The 16,233-nt window shown below is 44.2% G+C and overlaps 1 protein-coding gene across 1 annotated transcript; it reads left to right on the top strand.

Annotated features, from left to right (window-relative positions):
- The first annotated feature begins 1,850 nt into the window (after positions 1–1,850).
- On the top strand, positions 1,851–16,005 carry mtx1a (metaxin 1a). Its single transcript, XM_084358013.1, has 8 exons — positions 1,851–1,970; positions 7,352–7,421; positions 7,508–7,587; positions 12,865–12,957; positions 13,046–13,228; positions 14,260–14,336; positions 15,044–15,201; positions 15,571–16,005. The coding sequence occupies exons 1-8, from the start codon at positions 1,890–1,892 to the stop codon at positions 15,798–15,800; spliced, it is 972 nt and encodes a 323-aa protein (XP_084214139.1). The 5' UTR covers positions 1,851–1,889; the 3' UTR covers positions 15,801–16,005.
- Positions 16,006–16,233: the final 228 nt, after the last annotated feature.

Genomic DNA, 16,233 nt, shown 5'->3' with positions numbered 1-16,233 from the left:
TTTTCCTACTTTCACTTCACAACAATCATGTAACGGCTGGAGTTCATCCTCTTCTCCCTGTGGTCACCTGTCTCACAGGTCACAGCAGTGGGTTTACTACATGAGGCTGACAGTGCTGCAGTACTTTTACTACATGAGGCTGACAGTACTGCAGTACTTTTACTACATGAGGCTGACAGTACTGCAGTACTTTTACTACATGAAGCTGACAGTACTACAGTACTTTTTCTACATGAGGCTGACAGTGCTGCAGTACTTTTACTACATGAAGCTGACAGTACTACAGTACTTTTTCTACATGAAGCTGTACTTTTACTACATGAGGCTGACAGTACTGCAGTACTTTTACTACATGAGGCTGACAGTACTGCAGTACTTTTACTACATGAAGCTGACAGTACTACAGTACTTTTTCTACATGAAGCTGTACTTTTACTACATGAGGCTGACAGTACTGCAGTACTTTTACTACATGAAGCTGACAGTACTACAGTACTTTTTCTACATGAAGCTGTACTTTTACTACATGAGGCTGACAGTACTGCAGTACTTTTACTACATGAAGCTGACAGTACTACAGTACTTTTACTACATGAGGCTGACAGTACTACAGTACTTTTTCTACATGAAGCTGACAGTACTACAGTACTTTTACTACACGAAGCTGTACTTTTACTACATGAAGCTGACAGTACTGCAGTACTTTTACTACATGAGGCTGTACTTTTACTACATGAGGCTGACAGTACTGCAGTACTTTTACTACATGAGGCTGACAGTACTACAGTACTTTTTCTACATGAAGCTGACAGTACTACAGTACTTTTACTACATGAAGCTGTACTTTTACTACATGAGGCTGACAGTACTGCAGTACTTTTACTACATGAGGCTGACAGTACTGCAGTACTTTTACTACATGAAGCTGACAGTACTACAGTACTTTTTCTACATGAAGCTGTACTTTTACTACATGAGGCTGACAGTACTGCAGTACTTTTACTACATGAAGCTGACAGTACTACAGTACTTTTTCTACATGAAGCTGTACTTTTACTACATGAGGCTGACAGTACTGCAGTACTTTTACTACATGAAGCTGACAGTACTACAGTACTTTTACTACATGAGGCTGACAGTACTACAGTACTTTTTCTACATGAAGCTGACAGTACTACAGTACTTTTACTACATGAAGCTGTACTTTTACTACATGAGGCTGACAGTACTGCAGTACTTTTACTACATGAGGCTGACAGTACTACAGTACTTTTTCTACATGAAGCTGACAGTTCTACAGTACTTTTACTACATGAAGCTGTACTTTTACTACATGAAGCTGACAGTACTGCAGTACTTTTACTACATGAGGCTGTACTTTTACTACATGAGGCTGACAGTACTGCAGTACTTTTACTACATGAGGCTGACAGTACTGCAGTACTTTTACTACATGAGGCTGTACTTTTACTACATGAAGCTGACAGTACTACAGTACTTTTACTACATGAAGCTGTACTTTTACTACATGAGGCTGACAGTACTACAGTACTTTTACTACATGAGGCTGACAGTACTACAGTACTTTTACTACATGAAGCTGTACTTTTACTACATGAGGCTGACAGTACTACAGTACTTTTACTACATGTGGCTGTACTTTTACTACATGAGGCTGTACTTTTACTACATGAGGCTGTACTTTTACTGCTGATACTTTAAGTACATTTAGATTTGACTGAATTGTGATCTTGGATGCACTTCTTGTACTTTGTTTTGACCTATTTTAAAATACAGTATTTAAAAGTAAAGGTGTATCTTATTTTGGTAGTCGGCGTGATCAGGTCGAGCTCAGCTTCCGGTGTCAGAGGTCACCGTCGCGGCTGAAGATGGCGGCGCCCGACGAGTTGTTTTGCTGGGAAGGAGACTGGGGTTTACCGTCCGTCGACACCGACTGTCTGGTGGTTCTGGTGAGTCCCAGTTCACACCGGACCGAGCCGGTCCGCCGGCGGTCTGACGGGCTCATTCACACACAGAACCCGGGTTAAATCACACGGTACCTGCTGCTAGCGTTAGCATGCTAACGGCTCAATGAGCAGCAGACTGACAGGTATCTGAGCGCGTGAGGACGTTTTCCCGGTAAACGTGAATGAAAACAGTGACACGGAACAATCAGCCGCGGGTTTGTGATTATCGATCACTGATTTCTGTATTGATCAAACTGATAATTGTGTCATTTCTGTGAAAAGTGACGAGTTGAAATGTCAAACTCATGTCCTCGTTGAAATGATGACGTCACATGCTATGTGAAGACGTCACTGATAGATAGATAGATAGATAGATAGATAACTTTATTAATCCCTGAGGGGAAATTAAGTTACCATAGCAGCGGGTACATTCAAGTACAAGGACAAATATATAAAATGTACTATACACCGTATACAAAACAATAACATAAGTAAAGTACTGAGGTAGAAAAGTAAAGGTGAGTGGAACATAAGGTGCAGTTTTATTGACAGCCATAATGATTTAAGACTATTTGTGCGTTGTAAAGTCTGATGGCAGCAGGTTGAAGGAGTCTGGTGCTTGTCCAGAGTTTTGTGGAGGTGAGAGACATTGTCCATGAGCAGCAGTTCTGCCAGCATCCTGTCCTCCACCACCTCCTCCAGGGAGACGAGCTCAGAGCCCACAGCAGACTCTGTCTTCTTGATGAGTCTGTTCAGTCTGTTGGCGTCCTGCAGCCCAGGACACCACAGCCAAGAAGATGGTGCTCGCAACGACAGACTGATGAACATCTGGAGCATCGATTAATCAGCGGTCAGCTGGTCCTGCTGTAGACTCTGATACTTTATTTTCTTATATTGAACATACAATGAATCTTGATGTTCAGCTTCGTGATGTTCAGCTTCGTGATGTTCAGCTTCGTCATGTTCAGCTTCGTGATCACATTCTTGTGAAGTCACTCAGAGGTGGTTGGAGACGGTCTCAGGTCGGTTGTCTCAGGTCGGTTGTCTCAGGTCGGTTGTCTGGTCCACGTCAGGCTTCGCTGACAGCTTTCACAGCAGCCCAAACAAACCGGAGTCCGTTAGAACTGAACCAAACATGTGATGTGTGAAAACAGCCTCAGTACTCAGATACTTAGTAATACTACTGATGAAAATACTCAGTTACAAGTTAAAGTCCTGAATCCGAAACCTTACTGAGGGAAAGTATGAATGTATTAGCAAAATGTACTTAAAGTAGTCAAAGTAACTAAAGTGTTTGAGTTTTAAATCTGATGTTTATGGATTAATGTCGCTGCTGTGTTCATGTGTATGTTGTTTATGAAACATTGTAATCTGAATACTAAGTAGTCCTACAGCTGCTAAATGTAGTCGAGTAACAGGACTTAGGGCTGCAACTTAAGATTATCTTTATTTGTTCTCACCATTAATTGATTATTTAGTCTTGAGAGCTGATGAGCTCGTTCTAATTAATTCTCAGGTGGAGTGGTTAAACCTCAGGACATTTTAAATATCCACTTCTGTATTGCAGTGTACAGAGTGTTTAATCAATATCAATTGGATCAATACGTTATGATCAGATCAGTTGTAATTCTTGATACAAGCAGCAGAGGGAGCTCCTCCTCACACAGTGACGCTCAGCTCTGATCTGATCCCTCACCACTGATTCATACTCTAACTGACCGATCAATATCCAGGCTGAGCTGAATCAAAGGATTTAAAATAGCGCACAGCGTATGCTCGGCATTAGGTACCTGGCCTCCACCCTTTTCTCTCCCTCCACGTTGGACTGTCGTCTCTACTCTCTTCGCGCAGCAGCCGGACAGGCAGGTGGTGACTCCGGTGTTGGTTTTTCAAAATAAGGGTATTTGCAGCGTAGCGTCACATTTCATGAAAAACACCATGTTTTGTGCCAAAATTCACATTTCATACAATAATTTACATTAACACAAACATAAAACAACATAAACACAGGGTAAACAAAACATTATTCTGAAGGTGTGGCAGCTTTTATTTTGCCGTGGCGGTGCGCCACAATCAATTACATGTAGAGGAAACCCTGAGATGTGTTATTGATCAGGAACACAAACAGTTTGTGGTCATCGATCACTTCGTTAAAACTGGTTCTGAATCAGATTTCAACATTCAAAGATCAGGCTGAAAACAGCAGATTGGACCTTTTAAGTGGAGACGTTGGTTGCGACCACCCAGAATGCACTGCTGCAGCAGGCAGACTGTTTCCATGACTGATGTGTTGATCCAGCCTGCAGACCGCGCTCAGGGCCACAGAACTCCTCGACTGAAGGAAACATGTTTGTGTTGGACTGACATCTGAGCACAGAGCCGCAGGGCATTCTGGGTAATGATGGTGCCGTGTTGACACCGCCTCTGTTTCCAAACCGCTGACAGAACCTGAACGTGCTGCTGGTCTGGAAACAACAGTCAGTTAACCCAAACGTTCTCGACCAGGGCATAGAGCGGTCCACGTCCCAGAGCGGTCCAGGGCCCAGAGCCCAGAGCGGTCCACGTCCCAGAGCGGTCCAGGGCCCAGAGCCCAGAGCGGTCCACGTCCCAGAGCGGTCCAGGGCCCAGGGCCCAGAGCCAAGAGCGGTCCACGTCCCAGAGTGGTCCAGGGCCCAGAGCCCAGAGCGGTCCACGTCCCAGAGAGGTCCACGTCCCAGAGCGGTCCACGTCCCAGAGAGGTCCACGTCCCAGAGTGGTCCAGGGCCCAGAGCCCAGAGCCCAGAGCCCAGAGCGGTCCACGTCCTAGAGCGGTCCATGTCCCAGGGTGGTCCAGGGCCCAGAGCCTAGAGCGGTCCACGTCCCAGAGCGGTCCACGTCCCAGAGCGGTCCACGTCCCAGAGAGGTCCACGTCCCAGAGTGGTCCAGGGCCCAGATTCCTAGTTTGGTTAGTTTGTGACGAGTTCAGGATCAGGTTCAGCTTCATGAGACACCAATGAGAACACCTACAAGGAGTGTGACTCCAGTTTAAAGTTACTGTCTGAACACATGGTGGGACATTCAGACTGAGGACGGACAGGAAGCAGCAGGTAGGACAGGAGGCGGGCCTTCAGGTGTCAGAGGAGCTGTTACTGTTGGACAGACAGAGAGGTGGAGGACGATGAGGTGTGTTTTTCCTGTCGTGTGTCCAGCAGGAAGTTATTATTACTGAGACAGCTGGACGACTCAGTGTGGACCTGTCCAGGACCAGAACTGCAGCTTTTACTGCCCGTTACATCATCAGCAGCTTGTTTCTGAGCTAAAGATCCAGTTCAGGAGACGTTTGGTTCCTGTGAGGCAGTTTCTGTAGAGAGCCGAGTGTCTGCTGTGATACTGTGCTGCTCAAACACAGTCAACACATCACACACACAGACACACACACACACACACACACACTCAGTGGAACAGACGCTGACTTCATGTTTGAGGCTTTATGAGGAAATTCTTCCTCATTTTTTCTGGTTGTAAACGTTGAATGAAGCTTTTATTTTTTATTTCCAGAAGAACTGAGTCATCTGCACCATTACTGTAAATCACTGCACACACACTGCACACTGCACACTACACACACTACACAGTACACACTGCACACTACACACTACACACACTACACAGTACACACTACACAGTACACACTACACACACTACACACACTGCACACTACACACTACACACACTACACAGTACACACTACACAGTACACACTACACACACTACACACACTGCACACTACACAGTACACACACTACACAGTACACACTACACACACTACACACACTGCACACTACACACTACACACACTACACAGTACACACTACACAGTACACACTACACACACTACACACACTGCACACTACACAGTACACACTACACACACTACACACACTGCACACTACACACTACACACACTACACACACTGCACACAGTACACACTACACACACTACACACTACACACTACACACACTACACACACTACACACTACACAGTACACACTACACACACAGTACACACACTACACAGTACACACTACACACACTACACAGTACACACACACTGCACACTACACACACAGTACACACAGAGTACACACACAGTACACACAGTACACAGTACACACTACACACACACTACACAGTACACACACACTACACACACTACACACACACTCCACATACAGTACACACACAGTACACACAGTGCACACTACACACTACACAGTACACAGACAGTACACACAGTGCACACTACACAAGATGTACACACACAGTACACACTACACACACAGTACACAGTACACACACTACACACAGTACATACACAGTACAAAGTGCACACTATATGCTACGCATACACAGTACACACACAGTAGACACTACACACTACACAGTACACAGACAGTACACACAGTACACAGTACACACACTACACACATAGTACATACACAGTACAAAGTGCACACTATATGCTACGCATACACAGTACACACACAGTAGACACTACACACTACACAGTACACAGACAGTACACACAGTGCACACTACACAAGATGTACACACACAGTACACACTACACACACAGTACACAGTACAAAGTGCACACTATATGCTACGCATACACAGTACACACACAGTAGACACTACACACTACACACACACAATGCGCACAGTATTAAGATTATGATTTCTTTATCCCACAACAACAAAATTAACATTATATATATGTATATGTATATGTATATATATATATGGTCTGCATTTATATAGCGCTTCTCCAGTCCTCTCGGACAGCTCAAAGCGCCACATTCACCCATTCACACACACATTCATACACTGATGCCCGAGGCTGCCATGCAGGGCGCCAGCTGCTCATCAGGAGCAATTTGGGGTTCAGTATCTTGCTCAAGGAAACTTCGACATGTAACTAGGGGGAGCCGGGATTCGAACCAGTGACCTTCCGATTACCAGACGACCCGCTCTACCTCCTGAGCTACAGCCGCCTTACATATACATATATATGTATATGTATATATATATATGTATATATATATATATATGTATATATGTATATATGTGTATATATGTATATATGTGTATATATGTATATATATGTATATATGTATATGTATGTATGTGTATATATATATATATATGTATATATATTGGTGTGTGTACTCTGATGTGTATATATATGCTGTGTTCTCTGTGTAGTGAATGCAGTATATATATATTATATATACTGCTTGTCACTTCCTGTCTGATTCTTCACTTCCTGTCTGAGTTGTCTTGTCACTTCCTGTCTGATTCTTCACTTCCTGTCTGAGTTGTCTTGTCACTTCCTGTCTGCAGGCCTACGCTCAGTTTGCCGGCGCTCCTCTCAAACTCAGGAAGATGTCGAACCCGTGGAGGAGTCCCAGCGGTGAGTCGAGTTCAGTTTATTTAAAACACGTGAAGAAGAAACTCATCAGTCTGTGATCTCCATGTTGTTTATTTCTGCTTCTAAAGGATCACTTCCTGCTCTGAGGACCAATCAGAAAGAGACTCTGTCCAGGCCCTCTGACATCATCATCCATCTCAGAAAGCAGGTAACCTTATTAAAGGAACACTTCAAGTATTAAATGTACAATTATCTGTGATTAACCTGCAGTTTGTTCCTGCGTGAAACATTTCATTTGTCCAAAGCGACTTGCAGTCATTCATTCACACACTGATGGTGGTGGCTGCCATACAAGCTAACCAGCATCAGGAGCAGTTTGGGGTTCAGTATCATGACACTTTGACATGCAGAGACGTCCAGGGGAATCGAACCAGCGATCTTCCACTAACAAGACGCAGACTCTACCCCTGAGCCACAGGGAGAGTCTTCATGATCCAAATGTTTCCAGACGACACATCAAGAACAAACTCTTTAATATTATCTTTAGAATTGTGTTTTAAAGTTATTCTGGGTTCTGTTTCGTAGTCAACTGGACGTGCTTCAGTTTGTTGAAGACGTTTCACGTCTCATCCAAGAGGCTTCTTCTCTTCTAATGAACCGGAGGAGCTGCAGGCTTTAAATCTGTGTGGGAGTGTCCTCACAGAGTCGTTAAGGACACGTGTGGGTCGTTGACCCAACTGGTCTTCATGTGGGTTGCTAAGGCCAGGTGAGCCCAGGTGAGGCCAGGTGAGCCCAGGTGAGGCCAGGTGAGGCCAGGTGAGCCCAGGTGAGGCCAGGTGAGGCCAGGTGAGCCCAGGTGTGAATGGTTGTTAAGCTGTCTGGGGAGAGAACTCAGTACAACATTGTAGGTGGGTGATCAGTAAAGTCTTAGTCCTCCTCCTCTGTTCAAAGACGGTCGTCACAGTTTGACATAGATGGATATTTTACTCCTCTTTCAAACCATCCGTCTTCTCTGGACAAGATGTTTACATTGCTGTCATCAGAGGAATGATTTGTCTCCTTCAGATGTAAGTGGACAGCAGAGTCTGGACCTGAGGAGTTGGTCCTCCTGTGTTGTGCCATTCCTTTATCACCATCACACCAAAGTCACTGATCTGCTCAGTGATACTATGAGACACTGAGGCCAGATCCTACCAGCAGCCACAGAAAGAAGGTTATAGATGATCTGCAAAGACTGGAAAAGCACAAAGTCACCGACAGGCCATCATATTACAGAGAGAGAGTGTGTGTGTGTGTGTGTGTGTGTGTGTGTGTGTGTGTGTGTGTGTGTGTGTGTGTGTGTGTGTGTGTGTGCATGTGTGTGTCCTGCAGCCGACTGGAAAACCTCCTTTAACAACAGGAAGCTGCAGGCAGAGACACATTCCAGCAGGCTGATAATCCTCGTAAAGCAGTGCTGCAGAGAGAACGTTCTCCGTAGAACTGACAGGAACATATGCAGACACTGGTTCACCTCTCACGTCCGACTCGTTCGTCCTCCCTGTCGTTGAGAAGGTTCAGCTTCACAGACAGCTGTATGAGACCGAGCAGCTCCTCTGGCCTCATTTTCTGTCTGTTTAACTGTTAACACAGCAGTTCTGTGATTTCTGTCCAGATATATGAAGAAATACAGGAATTGTTTGGCAGATAACTTGAGTAGCTCCACAGAGGCTGCGCATGGTCACCATGACTACAAACACTGAGTGGCAACATTACGAGAGTTCATCGAGTGCTGCCATCAAACACTGAGCGGAGTCGACCTGTTTGATGAGACACGTTCCTGTTGGTACGAGTGTAATCTGATACGCTGCCTCCTCCTCGTCAGCTCCTCCGGACAGAACCGGTTCTTTTGCAAAGATTTGTTTTAATGAACAGATGCTCACATTACAGTAAACGCAATATCAAAAATGTATCACGTTTCCATTTGTGGATTAGAAAATATTATTTCAAGAAGAAAAGAAAAAATACTCACTTAAAATGATCAACAAATAAGCAGTTTTGACATTCTGATGTTTTGTGTTACAGCAATGACGTTACATTAAATCTGGACATGTCTCAGTAGGCGGGACATGTCTCAGTAGGCAGGTCATGTCTCAGTAGGCGGGACGTGTCTCAGTAGGCGGGTCGTGTCTCAGTAGGCGGGTCGTGTCTCAGTAGGCGGGACGTGTCTCGGTAGGCGGGTCGTGTCTCGGTAGGTGGGTCGTGTCTCGGTAGACGGGTCATGTCTCAGTAGGTGGGTCGTGTCTCAGTAGGTGGGTCGTGTCTCGGTAGACGGGTCATGTCTCATGTCCAAAGATCCTGTGCTCGCGGTATAAACACCTCCGGTCCCTGAACTCCCAGTCTGAACCGCTAGTTGCACGTCTAATTGAGCTAACTAGCTAAGGGAGCTACAGTTAGCATCAGGGAGCGGTGACTCTAGTGATTCGCCCTCTATTCAGTTTGAGTTTGGCAGCCAGCTGGTTCTGACATATTGTACCTTTTTTAAAAAGAACAAAAACAACAAACACTTCAGATATTCATATCGTATCTGAGTCAGTAAGATTTTACTAGTACACAACTGAAGGCACAATATATTTTGAAGGTACTAATAATAATTTGTGTACAAACTTGTGAACGGGTTCTGATCTGGGTTGAGAAAGAAAAACAAGAAAGAGTCCAGCATCAGGTTCCTCATCTCCTGTCGTTTGTATGAGTGTGTCGTCCGTGCAGTCTTTATTGTTTCTGCGTGGCGTTCAGACGGTCAGTCCGCATCGACTCGCTCTGTTCAGTCTTACGTTCATGTTTTACTCCTCTTCAGTCCACACTCAGCTCTCTGACGTTGCACATGAAGTTTTCCTTCAGCTTTAGTTCCTCTGAGCCACATTCCCCACAGCAGCAGTCACGTCTGAACCAAACGCTGCCTGTTCAGCAGCTAATGGGCAGCTGGAAGACATTACCCAGCATGCCTGGTGCCTCCACGCTGCGGTAGGTGAGGAAACCACAACGACAGGAGAGCTGCTGAAGAAGCTCACAGGAGAAAACTGCTGGTTTCACGCTCGGCTGCTCAGATTGAACTCACATTTATTCACCTATTAGTCACACTTTCTGCTGCTGCTTCTGTTTGATTCCCCGTCTTCACTTTGAAGCAGAGAAAAACTCAAGAAGGCCAGATCTTCCTTTAAGTTTGCTGTTGATGTTCGTGCAGTCAACAAGATGCATCATATGTCCTGGAGTCGATCCTGCTCTCCAGAGGATGAACCCTCTGCTCCAGTTTACTCCTTCATTTTTCCTTTCTGGCTGCTGGTCAGGATGAAATCACAGAATGACTTCATGTTGAACTTTATTAACTGAATTGAATTCAATCAAATCAATTTTATTTATACAGCCCAAAATCACAGTCACATCCCCTCAGTGGGCTTCACAGTGATCGATGTCCTCAGTGAGGACAGACAGGAAGTAGATGTCACATGTACAGAACTGAACAACAGAATCACAGTTTACAAACCGCACTGACAGAAAATCTGATTGAAATTATAAGATATGTTTTCTTACTTAGGTATCACAATCACAAGAAAACACAGCAGTCTCTCTAAAGAAAATGTTCTCACCCTGTTAAACAGGTGAAACGCAGCCTAATGCAGCGGTCCCCCTTGTGGATCTCCCCGGTGGGCCGGGTTAATTCAGTTAAAATGAACATCCTCCCCAAATTCTTATATACCGACTTTATCCCCAAATCCTTTTTTGATTCTTCAGACTCTATCATTTCCTCCTTTGTATGGAAAGGCAAACGCCCTGGAATAAGTAAAGTCCACCTTCAGAAACCGAAGGATGCTGGAGGCCTGGCTCGTATAGATCTCCCTTACCCCCAAACACACCAAGTGATAATCCCATTGTAAGACACACAGTGAGAGTGTGGGCTCAATTCAGAAAATACTTCTCTGTAAGTCCTGTTTTATCCAACCATCTTTTTCAACCTTCTCTTAATGATCCCATGTTTCAAGGATGGCATAGGCAGAGCATCGAACACCTGTCTGAAAAGTACAAACTACAAAGGACTAATTTCTTCAGACACTTATAAATGAGACATTTTCTCAAGTCTCAGACCCCAAACTTCCCGAGGAGCCCTGAATCCAGTGTTCTCGACACATTTCTCAGTATGCACCCTTCACAGAAACGCCTGATATCTTTTATCTATGGCAAGCTGGCCGCTATAAGACAAGCACCCCTTACATGTGTGTTTATATGTGTATATATTTATATTTATATATATATTCTTTATCTTTGTGTATTCATATACACAAGAATGTATGAGTGTGACAATGTATGTATATGGGGAATAAGGGCGTGACGGGGTGAAAGGGTTCGAGTTCATACTGTGATTCAACTGTTAATATTGTAAACAAATGAACAGATGTATTCTGTTTAAAAGGAAAAAACATGTGAAGTGTGTGAATCCAGACGAGACGATGAGCAGTGAAACATCGGAGTGAAGAGTCTTCACATTCTGCAGAAATACAGATTTAAGGAGACACGTTACGAGTCCTCACGGCGAGATAAACCGACCAATCACAGCTCTCCTTGTCTCCACGTAGCAACGCTGGAGCTCGTTAACATACAGCGATAAATCAACTTAAAGGCTCACATGTCGTCTGGGAACAGACGTGCACGTGTTTGTGTCTGTTTTTACTGGATGACCTTTGACCTCCACTGACACTGAGTCCTTTCTCTCACACACACACACACACACACACACACACACACACACACACACACACACGTTCTCTGTGCAGTCAACTTTATGTTCAACTCACAATTTTCTGGTTCTTTACTTGAGTATTTCATTTCTCTGCTACTTTATACTCCTATACACACACATACATATGTGTGTGTGTGTGTATGTGTATATATATATGTGTATATATATATACACACATATGTATATATATATGTATATATATTAGGGGTGGGGGAAAAATCGATTCACATAAGAATCGTGATTCTGAATCGATTCATAAACTTCAAAAATATATATATATATACATATATATATATATATATATATATGTATATACATATATATAATACATATATATATATATATATATATATAAAATACATATATATAATACATATATATATATATATATATACACATATACAGTACATATATATGTGTGTGTGTATATGTGTATATATGTGTATGTGTGTGTGTGTATATATGTATGTGTGTGTGTGTGTGTATATATATATATATACATATTATCTATTAGATGAATTTAGTAACTAGATTGAAATGGTTGTTGTTGTTTATGTGATATAATCTGATGTGTCAGCAGTCACATGGAGTTAATTCATTTAACATCTGTCTGAGGCGTTCAGGGACCTGCGTCAACCTTCAACACCTGCAGCATCAGGAGCAGTTCTGGTCTGTTCTGTTCACTCTGCAGAATATCTGATGTGTGTGTTTCAGAAATTCAACGCAGACTACGACCTGTCTGCTAAAGAAGGAGCTGACAGCCTGGCCTTCATCTCTCTGATGGAGGAGAAGCTCAGACCTGCTCTGGTGAGACGTTTGTCTCTTTGTGTTGAGTCTTTAAACATGAACACATTAAACACTAAAGTAACAACAGTCTGGATTCTGTCCGTCGCAGATCTACGCGTTCTGGATCGAGCCGAAGAACTACGTGGACCTGACTCGCCGCTGGTACGCAGAGCACATGCCGTTCCCTCTGAACTTCTTCCTGCCTGGACGGATGCAGCGAGGTCAGCTGGAAAAACTGCGACTGCTGCGAGGAGACGAGAGCCTGGAGGCCGGAGAGGAGCTGGAGAAGGAGGTGAGGACGCGGCAGCAGGTTTCACTGTGGGGGTTTTAAAAGCTCCCATGACTGAGGGTAAAGCTGTGAGATGCAGCGCCGTGAGAAAAATACATGAGATACGTTCAGAGTGAGGCCGTCGCGTCTCAGAAACACGTCTTCTTTGAGGTTTTGGTGACGGAAACAATGTGACTTTAATTTTCTGTCGGCTGCAGAAACATCAGAACATTTTTCCAGTCTGTTTCCATGTGTTCAGACGCGTCCTTGAAGTGGTCGGAACAGATTTACTGTGAAAGGAAAAACTCTGCTGCGGGTTCTTCTGTTGGAAAACTGCAGGTATGAGACGATCCAACGAGGTCGGAGGTCAGACGGCGTTCAGGAAAGATCATTAAAGAACGATTTGTTCCTGTCAGCGCGGAAAACTCTTCACAAGGTCGACTTTACAGGAATGAAGAGAACGAAAAAATGACATTTATGTTTCCTGAAATGTTTCCATGTGACTCAGTTTGAGACGTGAAACATCGTGACAGCTGTTAGTTTGTTAGAAACCAGCTGGGGTCCAGTTTTTACAGAAGAAAGACAAGAAACAAAACCAAAAGAAAAATCAGTCCAGAGAAAGTATCTGAACATCTACTGAAGACTTCTGTGGACATTAATGTCCCCTGAGGATGGACCTCTGTGACCTCTTACCTCAACTTCAGTCCCTGACGCTGTGTTTCTGAAACCACGAGCAGCTATTTTGTGGTATTTGTTGTGAATGTTCAGCCTGACTGAAGTTCATGAAGACAGCTGAGCAGGGCTGAGACTGAGCGTCATTTTATTATCCAAAGTGACGTCTTCAGATGTCTTCTGTTGTCCGACCAACAGTCCAAAACTCAAACACAAAAAACAGAGAACCGTCAGAACCACACAGAGTCCGATCAGATCATCGCTGCAGCTTCAGGTCACTGATGGAGGAAGATGAAGTGGTTTGTGTGTCTCTCCAGCAGATGAAGCGTTCCTGTGTCCTGGTCTTCCTCGTTCACGAGTCCACTCTGTATTGTGTGTTTCAGTTGTACCGTGATGCTGCAGAGTGTATGGACCTGCTGTCCCAACGACTCGGCTCACACAAGTTCTTCTTCGGTGACTCGTAAGTTCGTCCAGAGCTCTGACACTGTCCAGGTGTGTCAAACCCTCCTGAGGTTCGGTCCCTACAGGCCTGCTGTCAACATCTGTCCTGAGTGATCTGATCACACCTGTACAGCTCTCAGTACAGGTGTGAATGGACACATTCACTGTGTATTCTTTCACACCTGTCTGTTTCAACTGATCCAACCATTGAGCTAGTCACCACAACATCCCCAGACTCCCTTAACAAAAGTCTCAGTTTAGTGAGTTGTTGAGTTGGAGACACTTTATAAACTGTGTGAAACTCTGTCTCTGACTGATTCTGACTGATTTGTTCCTTCTTGTAAATTCAGCAGAGTCTGTTTGTCTCAGTGATGGACGGGTTGGTTTCATACAGAGCAGGAAGTGACATCACATCACAGGTGGTCACTCAGACGCAGGTTAATGTATCTGTGAAGTGACAGACTGACAGCTGAACACTGATTGGAGGGTGACAGCAGGTGTGAACGGGGCCTTTGACTCAACACAGGTGGACTGAACTCAGAGCTGATGAGGTTCTGCTTCTGTTTGGATTGATGTCTTTTAAAATATACATTTATATTTGTCTGTCTGATTATGTGCTATACAAATGATTGGATGATGGGAAACCCGAGTGTGACATTGATTTTAGATCATCTGTGTTTTGGACCAGAACACCGTATAACCATGAATGTCCTGTTGACTCTGCAGGCCTTCATCTCTGGATGCCTACGTGTTCGGTCACTTGGCGCCCATCCTCAAGTCCAAACTGCCCAGCGGGAAACTGCAGCAGCATCTGAAGTCTCTGGACAACCTGAACAACTTCTGCACCAACATCCTGCTGCTCTACTTCCCCCGAGACGGCCGAGGTGAGACTGCGAAGCCGCTGGACCAGAGACGACTCTGACGACCCAGAATCAAACTGTACAGACTCATTTCAGAGATGTTGTGGATCAAACTCATCGTTTATCTCCGACAGGTTTATATGACATCACCAGATGACATCATATGGATCTTTGCTGATAAACAAACTGTCTCATTAATCCTGAGACGTGTTTGTCTGAGAGACGAGAAGATGTAAAGTGTGTGAAGACATTAAAAAGCTCATTTAGGAGAAAAGCTGCATGTTTATCAGAGACGCAGACTGTTTCTCTGTTAGGGTTCATAGAAAGTTACATTTATTCTTCTTGGTTCGGGTAAAATGACCTCGTCTCTTTTCCTCCATCTTGTTTTTCCAGAGAGCTCCACTCAGAAGACGTCCTCTCAGCCTGAAGGTGGAGACTTTGATCACGTCCCCAACAAGCGGAGGAAGCAGTTCCTGTCGGCTCTCGTGGCTCTCGGTGCCATGCTGAGCTACGCCCTCCTGACCGGCATCGTGTCCATCCAACACGCCCAGCAGGAGGCGCTGGAGGCGCCACCGGACCTGGAGACCATTGAATCCCACGAGGACGAGGAGGGAGACGGCTGAGGAGACGGAGGTCAAACTGAGGCATCATGGGACATTATGGACGGTTCAGGATGAGATCCAGATGTTTTCAGTTGTCTCCAAAACAAACCACAGGAGACACGTGGGGATGAAAAGATTAATAATGATAATCATCAGCTCAGCAGGACAGGAAGTCGATGTCAGTGCTGGTTAATGTACAGAAATAAACTAAAAGATCATCTCTGGGTTTCTTTATGTGGAGTAAGATTCTGTTTAACTTTGTTCATTTTTTAAAAACTTCTCAAGAAGAAAACAAGATTTCTCCCTAAAAAAAATAATTTTAATAATTTTTTACTTAATTTTTGTTAATTAAGTTCCCGAATCCTTCAAATGTCACATCAACATGTTGATAACATGATAATAAATCTACAGATGAAATAACAGTCGTGGTTTATGTTTAGCCAGCTGCTAACGC

Source organism: Pagrus pagrus (genome assembly GCF_965226575.1).
Source record: "Pagrus pagrus genome assembly, chromosome: 7".
In the NCBI taxonomy this organism is placed as follows: domain Eukaryota; kingdom Metazoa; phylum Chordata; class Actinopteri; order Spariformes; family Sparidae; genus Pagrus; species Pagrus pagrus.
This window is presented reverse-complemented; position numbering and strand designations above follow the sequence as displayed.

Excerpts from the sequence above, each read along its gene's own strand:
- mtx1a (XM_084358013.1), top strand. The coding sequence starts at position 1,890 with ATGGCGGCGCCCGACGAGTTGTTTTGCTGGGAAGGAGACTGGGGTTTA. Across the intron at positions 12,958-13,045 it reads AGAAGCTCAGACCTGCTCTG|ATCTACGCGTTCTGGATCGA; the intron begins GTGAGACGTTTG and ends TGTCCGTCGCAG. Across the intron at positions 13,229-14,259 it reads GAGAGGAGCTGGAGAAGGAG|TTGTACCGTGATGCTGCAGA; the intron begins GTGAGGACGCGG and ends TGTGTGTTTCAG.